At 39.9% G+C, this 10,087-nt stretch overlaps 1 protein-coding gene across 2 annotated transcripts in view; it reads right to left on the bottom strand.

Moving 5' to 3' along the window:
* Positions 1-1,639: 1,639 nt before the first annotated feature.
* NPSR1 (neuropeptide S receptor 1) overlaps positions 1,640-10,087 on the bottom strand; it is a 67,168-nt gene continuing 58,720 nt past the window's right edge. For both annotated transcript variants that reach the window (XM_088166108.1, XM_088166103.1), the window contains 4 exons: positions 5,939-6,015; positions 5,169-5,258; positions 3,120-3,300; positions 1,640-2,997 (listed from right to left, as the gene is read on the bottom strand). In XM_088166108.1, the coding sequence (XP_088022234.1) occupies positions 2,904-2,997; positions 3,120-3,300; positions 5,169-5,258; positions 5,939-6,015 (442 nt within the window). In that variant the 3' untranslated portion in view covers positions 1,640-2,903. The remainder of the gene's footprint in view (positions 2,998-3,119; positions 3,301-5,168; positions 5,259-5,938; positions 6,016-10,087) is intronic.

The following is a 10,087-nucleotide window of genomic DNA, read 5'->3' as shown; positions in this document are numbered from 1 at the left end:
CACTTTTAGCAAGAGATGGAAATCTAGTCTAAGAGAGTGGAATTTTGAATTACATGAAAAATATCCAAGAGAGAATTAAATAGCTTTCTCATTCAGATTTTATTAGAATCTTGCACAGAAAGCATACATGTTTTCTTCTATTAGTGTTAGTTTGGAAAGTATCCTAGTCCTATACTGTTTAATGTGGCTTCTCTGAGGGATGAGTATCTGATTTTTCATGCTTCTCAGGAATCTACCAGTCAAATAGGACTTTATCATCATACAAGGCTTTATGTCCTAGCAGTCATGCATATGAATATTTCTGTTCACTGTGGGAATGTCAGAAGGATCTCACAGATGCCTCTTGAAGTGTTAAAGCTGTTGAAAACCAGAGCTCCTTCTGGGCTGTCATGGACAAGCCAGCTGGGTACCCTCTTCTTGTTGTGTTCAGCCCCCCCTCTCTGGGCAATCAGACCTTGACACTGACTTTTGCTGCCTCCTCCTAAGTGTGGGGTCTGTCGGAGCAACTCTGGCACTGTTAAGCAACTAAACAGTAAACAGATGTAGAGTGAGTTGCAAACAAGGAATAATAAACCTACTGGAGACACATGAAATTCCCTAAATCTCCCTCCCCAGAGACAAAGGAGTACCTTTCCAGACTAACTACTAGGAGTAGTTTTCCAGACTAATGGAAAAAACTCAGCTTTATAGCAGAAGATGTGGAGAATAGAAAAAGGTAGTAAAATGCTATCTCCTGCACAGTAAGAAAGCCACATAAAAAATAAGATGAATTATTTATTCCTATATTTAAGCACTTGGAAGGGATGCAGACAAAAGCAGTGTGAGGCCATATAAACGGAAGGATTCTCATATGAGGAAACACATCACAACCATGTCCAAAAGAAAAATGATAAGAGCTTGTAAATGGTACATAGTACAATAATGAATGAAACAAAAGCTGTTTCTTTGAAAATAAATGGATGATGACTTTATTTCAGTCCACAGTCCTACATTAACTCATGCATATGCTTAATTTAGATGGATGGGATAATTAATGTGGTCACCCCAGTAAATATGTAAATTTTAGTGGGATTGAGTCATACTAAATTTGCAAATCAAAGTACTTGCTCAGATAGTTATCTGATTTCCAGGTATTGAGTCTAAAAACTCCATTAATTGCTCTAAAGTAGGTATTGAGTTTATCAGATGAAAAAGCTAAAATCTACAATCTATGGAGCTTAAACAAAGCAGTCCAATTTTAGGGAAGTTATTAGATGCCCATGGGGAAAAAACATTGTCTGGTTCTTATATACAGTCTATCCAAGGTCGCTGCTGTAAAGGCTGCTGTAGATTCATAGTTTTAATTAAGCAGTAGCAAAATTTAGACATAGAGTCTAAATAACAGAACTTCATGGTAATAAAAAGAGATGCCTTATTTATTTTCCTGAGAACATAAAGCCCCATGATTTTATATATCTCCTACTTAGGAAAATATATTTTTGTAATATAGGCAATTATAAAATAATTTTATTCAGTTCTTGCTTTAGAGGGAAGAAACTTGTTGCAAAAGATCCTAATAATAAAAACTCCTTTTTAAACTGAGTCCACTTAAGTAAGAATCATTTTTTCACTGAGAGGAAACAAACTCAATTGCCATACAGCTGGTTAGAGTTAATCTTTAATACAAACATTTCAAGCTGCCTTGTAGTAAAATGAACATTGAAGTTTATCACCCCCTCACCTGCATGAGAAAATTTTCACTTCATTTGAGAACAGTGTGGTGGGAAGATGCCCAAAGGGCTGGGGATGGGAGATACCTAAGTGCTTGGGTGCACAGCAGCAAAGTACTGCCTGACTACTGGTCCTCTGAAACCTACAATGCATTCACAAGACGGGCCCATCAACAGATTCTTTTTCCTAAATGTAATTTGAGTTTTGTGGTTTTGCTTGGGTCTTTTTCCCACTATGAGTTTGTACAAAGATGTGTGTGGTTCCCTACACGATTTAAGTGACAGGGATGATTTACAGGGGGTATGGGATAGGAAAATGCTGCTGTGTAGGTGGTGAGAGAGATCTGCACTGGCTAAGTGCCCTTCATGGCAGCTCCCCATAGGATTCTGAAGAGGCTGCTCAGGGCCTTTGCCACAGAAGTATGGAAGGATCTGCACATGGGGTACACCATGGGATCTGTGAGGGGCTGGTGAACCATTTGCTAGTAGCCCAGCAATAAATGGCTGTCCAGATGTGTCACGTGTGAGTCCTGCTGGGACACTGGCGTGGCCACTGATGTGCCAAGGTAGGACAGCAGGGAAATATCACACTGGAAGGGGAGGAAGAGAGACAAGGACAGTGCTGCTGGTGTGAGCTGAGAAGCTGGGCCAGATGATGTGGCAGGCAGTATCCCAGCCCTTCGTTCTCCTCTTCTCTTGCTATGACTTAGTAAGTGGTTCTGTATGAAACACAGATACAATTACATAGAGTGACAATGGTGCTTTCTCATTGGAAGAGTGCCTGTGTTTTCATTTTAACTGGGGTCCTTGCTCTGTAATTGCTTGTAAACACTCTATCTGTTATAACAGCCAGATGATTCAATAGATGGGTTTTAGTGACTTCTGAACGATAGAGAAGACTCTGACTAGACACCATTTACAATTATTTTTTCTGTTTGGAGCACATAGATTACAGCTTGCTTTAAACAGAGGGTCAAGATGAAGCCTCGCAACAAAGGCAGGAAGCCCCTTATACTGAGCTTGGCACTGGCAGATGAAGCTGCAGTGCCCACCCAAAATATACGTGCTATAAGAGCACAAGGTGTGAGCTCTTGCCAGTCAGCGTCCATCCACTTCACAGTGCACAGGCCTTGTGGGGGACCTCTCTTTTCCTCTGTACAGGTGCCAGTGTGGCTTTGCAGAACACTGTCTGTGCTAGATGTATTCTGGTTTCGACAGGACCTGCATCTCCTGCCCCCCATCACTCCTTTCCCGAGAAGTCCCCCCCAGCCTTTGAGTTCTTCTTTCCCTACAAAAAATAAAGAAAGGTCAGAATTAAAGGAGTCAAAAATAGTTAATCAATTTAGGGACTGTGTTTATGTGTTCCCTCCCTTCTTATGGGTAGTCAGAATGACAGTAAAGGAGCAATACTCAGAAGAGGGGCAGAGGCTTTTGCTGAAGAAGCAGTAGATGAGAGGGTTGACAGCACTGTTCAAGGCTGGCAGGTTCTGAATAATCACAGATGCGTAGAAGCGCTCTTTGGTCTCAGGGAGTATGTTGAAGTTGTCCAGGATATCAAAAAGAAAGTAAGGGCTCCAACAGAGAATAAATGCTGCAGACAAGACAGAGAGAGGAAAAGCTTGACATTTGATAGTTTAGCAGTTTAAGGAGGTAATTACACACTCATGGAGCAAAACTGTCATAATGCATAAATATTTGTTCATGCAGAAAAAAAACAAACCTCTCCCCATTCAGGATCTTATTTAAGAGAATAGTTATTAGATTGTGCTTTTATTTGTCTTTATTTTTATTTTAATGGCTATAAAATATATTACATGTTTCTCTAAGTGTTTAGAGTGCTCCCTCTAGACATATTGAGACATTTCTGAACAATAAACAACACATAAAGGGTAAATAGGTAGCCAGTTAAAGCATCATCAGTTATAGTGAAGTGCTCTTTTAATGGTCCCCAGAGTGAGCAGCCAATTTAAATGTATGTTCAGCCAAAGTGCTGCTCCTTGACAGCACTGCCCATTACAGACACCTATTAAAATAAGGTTCTCAGACACCCAGGAGCAAGGAATGACACTTTCACACTGCATTATGGCAAACCAACATGTCATTTGGCATGCTGGCTGGAAGTGCTGTGTATATGGAGTGTGCAGGATGATTCTCCTAATTTCCTGTGCTGCCACTTGAGAGATTAATTGGAGGAAGGGAAGAGAGGACTGTACTGCTCATAGCTTCTGCTTTTGTTCAGAGGTAGTAGGGAAAAAAGGTGAGCCACAGATCTAGCTTTATTTGCAGGCGTACGGAATTAATCTGTCCCTCACAAATCTCTATGCTATTCCTTCTCACAAAGGTTTTGATTCAGGATTTGCATAGAAATGCACAGATATATGCAAAATAGCAATACACAGTGTCAGAGTGTGGATCATAGCATTCACTATGCAGAACTTTAAGTGGCTTTAAAAAATCCATGGATGTTAGATGTCAATCTGTTTGCACATCAAGAGATGCTGGGTGCCTAACATTCTCAAGGTCTGCTGAAATACTTGAGCATCCATGTGAGCTCTCAACATCTGATGCCCTTGCAGTAGTAGTTGTGTCTGACAAAAGCTTTCTCTGATTGCCACACAGAAAAGTTCAGACATGGAGAAGCTGTTCTTGGGCTTATGAAAAGTATGAATCACACTGGCCTCTTTCATGCCTGCAGACGCTGCCTCTACACAGTGAGCTAAGCTACTCAAGTGGCTGTTATCACAATATTCTCCAATCTGAATTTTGCACAGTGTTGGAAAGAGAAGCAATCTCTTTTTCAGTGTCAAGGGATGACTGTCAGCCCTTGGGAGTAAACAGCTTTGGTTCCTTTCCTGCATGTCTCTGGCAGCTAATCACAAGCTCTGTGTGATGCTGTCTTTATTTATTGAGATAGAATATCAGCCTCCTAATTGTATCAGAATAATATCATTTCCCTAGGAGACTGAGAACACCTGCATTAAGTCATCTGCTGCCCAGATGGGAAAGGAGAGCTCATTCTTTCCATCTCGGCAGGCAATACACTTGTAACATCAAATACAATTGCTGCACATCTCACCTCTTCTCTCCCTTGCACCACCCCAGCAGCTCACATGCCTTGCAGTGTCTCTAAGCCTAAAAGACAACTCAGTTGCCAAATCTTTTGGCAGTCTGGATAGGAAAGAGATGAGTTCTTCCTTTGTTCCTTTTAGACATTGTCTCTTTACTTTCTATGCACACGAGAGGCTATGCATCAAATTTAATTCAAGGCTCATGTCAGATACCTAAAATAGAAATGTATCAGCCAGAAGAGAGGGGAAGGACAAGCTCAGAAGGCAAGTCAGGTGTCTAAGTAAAGCTCCTTCTCCAAGCCATCAACTTTGTCTACTGATGATAGAGGTTGCTGAGGAAAAGCAGCTTCCTCATGTCAGCATCATCCCAGCTCTGGGGCTTTTCACTTACCAAGGATAATTACAATGCTGTACTTGATCGCTTTCATCTTTGCCCTGGATATGAGCCCACGACTGGTGTAGCCACTGGAGGTTTTGCCACCTGGGAAAAGGACAGTTCAGCTAGTGAAAGAATAGGACTGGTGTGTGGATGTGTCTATGTGTACCTTGACAGGGAAGACAGGAATACACTATCCCGTCTTTCCCTGGTGACAGTCAGGACCTCAGTAGTTCCTGAAATTTGACACTTGCAAGTCTGCTCAAATTGGACAATCAAAACCTGAGCCAGCCAAAATAAAAAAAGTAAAAGTAAGCAGAGTAGTTCTTCCTGAAGCGTTGAGGCATTTGTAGTCTTGGGATGGAATACTTAGATCATTTTATAGCTTTCTGTGGCCAGGAATTTCTGATATTGAGCAAAATTCAGACTTGCAAGCACATGTGAAGACATGGAACAAGTGTTGCTGAGCACATGGTAGAAAAAAATTATTCTAGAAATGGACAAAGTTCAAGGAATAGGAATTCTGACTTCTCAAATAAGTAGTTCATATTTTTAATTCATTTTCTCACAGATGTTTCCTATTATGTCTCTAAAGAGAATTTAGTGTCAAAGGAAAGAAGGTAAATAAGGTAGAAATGAGTTATGAATGAACAAATACAGAAACCCCATTCCCACTGCAGCAATGGGGGCCCAACGTGACACTGCATGTCCGAGCACTCCCAGATTTGTGAGGATCAGCTGGAATTGAATCACAAAGCTGTTGTCACGGGTACGCTGAGACTCACCAGGACAGCTGGATATGATGACAGCCTGAGCTTTGCTCTTCATCCAGATAGTTCGAATCACAATTGAGTATATGATGCTGCAGAAGAGGAAGAGTTGCTGGTATTGGGCACAATAAATTTAACAGGTCATAATCCCAGTCATTTGTGCTCTAAGTGCACTCTTATCTATGTGTAAGGAGTTCACAGAAATGGTGGGACTGCATAGGAATAATAAGAGTAAATGACAGTAATAATGAATATGAGTCTCACACAGTATTTTTTCAGAAGGAGATCTGAACACTTTTCACCATGGAAGCCGTTATGGTTGTCCTGGCTTTGTAGATGTCAAATCTGAGGCTCAGAGGAATGCAGTGATTCAGCCAAAAATCTTTTGGCTCATTGGTGATTTTGAGCCAGCCAGTGCCAAATCCATCTCAGTGTCAGCCCTGGAATGCAAGCTCCGATGATGGAAGCAAGCGAGAGACCCACTTTTTCTGTATGTACACTTTGATTTTGTGTATACTTTTTGGGTATGAAGCTGGCGAATAGAATTTCACCCCGGGGAATTTGATAAGGACAAGATCCATGAGCAATGCAAATAAATCTAGCAGTGCTCAGTTTTGGGTCTCAGGATCCTGTGGTGGAAATCAAGAAGGACAGAAGTGTCAGATAAATAGGAAGAGTTAAATGATTCAAAACCAAATCCACCACAACTTGCATATTTAGAGAGGTTTATATACTTTCAATAGGAAAGATGAAAAGGGCCCTAGTACACAGTGACCTTGGATAGTTATAGACGTTCCCTATGCAATAGCCAATCTATTGATTCTATTGATTTAATACAGAATAGATAAAAATATTTTCTTCATGATGAAGAGCTGTTTAAACCCAAGTCCTGCTTGAGGATGTTAATTGCCATAAAACTTAGTGGTCCTTATGTGAAAAAAGTGCAATGAAGGACATAATTTCAGGGTGTTTCTTAGAGGCAAAAATTTTTCTTGCTGTTAGGTGGCTTATTTTTACTATCAGAAGAGGCATTCTTATTAGTCCTTTCAGACTGATATGCAAGTTTTTTCCTACAGCACCCTCAATTGCTAGACATGCTTGCAAAGGCAGAATTTGTGCTCAAAAAATGATGAAGGTTTGGAGGTTCCCTTTCTGTGGAAGTTTGAGCCATCTGGTTTCCAGGCTCAGCATGTGAGAGCTGTAAATTCAAGGTGCTGTCTGGGCTGTGCAGTGGAGCAGTAGCATCCTTGCCCAGTGAGGAGTTTGCTTACATCTGCCATGGACTACAACTTGGTCTCCTTAATTCCTTCAAGAGTCCAGCTGATTTGAACATTTTCCTTTTATCTCATGGCTTTTCAAGAGCCTATTTATTTAACAGATCATACACTTGAGAGTTTGTACTTTTTACAGACAATGGTAGAAAATTCACGTACCATTTCTCATTTGATTGTCCCAATGAATCAGAATGTGTTATAATTATAATTGTTGTAATCTCAAAAATTTTACCAGCTCACCCTTGAAAGTCCTGTTTCTATTTTCTTCCTAGCCTGCTGTCTCTAGCCTGACCTCTTTATTTGCAGTTGAGACTATGTGCTCTCTGATGCAGATTTTCCTTTATCCAGCAGGACACATTCCGAGTTTCTTAAGCATCAGGACAAAGGAGTCTAACTCTTTAGACAAAATATTCAGACTCCCTACTTTCAGCAGAATGCCATAAAGATTGAAATATGAGGCCAGGCTTCTCACTTGCTTTCCCCCGACCCCAGAATTCCTGCCCTCTGGCTGCAGAGTCTGGTAGGGGCATGTCTTTTGCCAGACACAGTTACAGCATCTGTCTTCTCATTGGCATTTCACATATGAGATTACATGCTGATTCATTCGAATCCTTAATTTTTAGAACTCCAGAGGAAAACTGAATTGTTGTTTTCATCCGTCACCCTGTAAAGTGCTGCCAGCTTAGTGCACCTATGTGGGTGCTTTTGCCTCTGTTCATCTTTTTTTCTCTGTAGCTGAAGCCACTGGAGGCTTCCTTATCAGGAGTGGACTAGAGGTGGTGTAAAGCTGCTCAGGGTGGGTGTCAGGAAAGTTTACATGCTAGGTAAACTTCTGAGCTACTCTTGTGCCAGCCACAGCTATTAATTTATGATTTGATCTCTCTGGGACTCGAATTCGTAGTAGTGCCTAACCCTTTTTTTTCCCCCCCAGCAATGTTGACATGAAGCTGAGAAAGTGGACTTTCCAGAAACATGTTACCTAGAGCATAGGATCATTAACAGGCAACTGCATGTGTGTTTCAAAGCCACAGAAGTAAAAAGAGGGCTCTTGTGGAAGAGAATTATTTTTCTTACAAGGAAAAAGCAGCTTTATTTTCAGACTACATTTGTACCTCCTTTCTTTCTTGTAAAAAGTGGCTGGAGGAGGATTCAGAGGTTGATCAAATCGCAAAGAAGTTCTCACTTGAAAAATGAAGTAGTAGATGAGCAGAGAGTAGCAGGAAACAGATGACAAACTGGTATTCAGAGGAGTGTTTGGAAATAGTCTGCACCATTCCAATCATATCCTAATCCCACACAGCCTCGGTATTTTCTAGGAAAATGAGCCTTTACCATGGCAAAAATGCACTTAAGCTTCCTGTTAATTACTTCTATTTATCATCCACTATTGCCTATTGTTCCTTATACTTCATTTGTACAAAGTGATGCAGGTGCTTTGTTTTATGGGAGCTAATTTACAGCACAATTTGTCTAAAGAGAAAAGTAACCTCACCTGAACAAACCATTGCAGGCACATGTAATGAATAAGTGAAGAGATGAGACTGGCAGATTTTAGAACGTATGCGCAAGATCTAGGGTTTTTATTTAGAAATTGAAATTGCAGGCAAAAAATAATAGCCTCACTGAATCAGTTCAAAAAGTGACCTTCAGTATTTTTATTAATGTCATTTCTAGTCCCTTTATTTGATTTAATTCAGAGAAATACCTTTCATTTAATCTATTTTTTTATTTCATTGCAATGCCTTGGGTTTAATTCCATATTTTTCCTTTTAGCTGATTTTGGTATTTTTTCTCTTCTAATTATTTTTCAGCTTCTCCAAAGCAAGTGTTCTCTTTGGAGTTTAGATTTGAAACAGCAGATGGATATCTTTTTCTTCTGTGCTTCAAGAGGAGCTTTAGCAATTGTTTTTAAAACATGAGTTTGGAATTATATTAGGTAAATGTCTATGTATTATATTTATAATATTAAAATATAAAAAGTATATTTAGCAATCATGAATAACAGCTAAAAAAATCTCAGAATTTCAGGATATTCAAGTGCCAAAACATAATTAGGTTCTGGCACAGAATAGCAATGCAGAATAGAAACACAGTAGCTCTTCTGTCTCTCCCTCACAGGTTCTGAGGGGACCAGGTGCAAATATTTGCAGGAGAGCAGTGTGTAATCTAGATTTGACCCATATTTAACCTCTGTTCAACAGTGCCCCAGAGGTTTTCAACTATCACAGATACCATTTGAGCTTTGCTTGGTGTATTTCAGAATAGGAGAAAAGGCTTTGGTTATAGCTGATGACACTTGTCCCAGAAGAGGAGAGAACTAATTACTGCAGGTTCCCTAATTACTTTTATTGAATTTTCTGGGGTTTCATAGATTGATAATATCAACTGCAGAAGAAGTGTTAGAATAATGTAAATAAGAGGGAGCAGGCCAAATTTTTAAGCACTGTACAGAAATACCTGACTCAGGATCTGTGGCTCTTCTTGTACAACACTGAGACAGTGAGGACAAGGGAAGTTTTAATATGAAAAGAACAAATATTCTCCACTTTTTTCAGCTCTCAAAGATATCTACACACTTGGGTTAAAAATATTAATCATAGCTTTTCATTTTCTTTCCATTATTCAGGTCTTGTTCATTGGTACTATAATCAGATAAAAAAACTTGCTGAAGAACCCATAAACTCTTAAATAACTGATTGCTGATTCTCTAGTTGTGAAGAAGTGGTAGGAATAGACCTCAGAAGTAGTAAAATCTTTCAGGCTGTTGCAGTTTTCTTCATAAATTACCTTTCTATATATACATTTTTTTTTTCAAGCAAGGGGTGAGAATGCTGAGTTCTAGTTCATGTTTTGGCTTGGAATCTGTAGAGTTTGCTCACACCACATCTGG

This window comes from Sturnus vulgaris, chromosome 1 (assembly GCF_052056855.1).
Source record: "Sturnus vulgaris isolate bStuVul1 chromosome 1, bStuVul1.hap1, whole genome shotgun sequence".
Taxonomy (NCBI): Eukaryota; Metazoa; Chordata; class Aves; order Passeriformes; family Sturnidae; genus Sturnus; species Sturnus vulgaris.
Note: the sequence above shows the minus strand (reverse complement) of the source record. Positions and strands in the feature narration are given on the sequence as shown.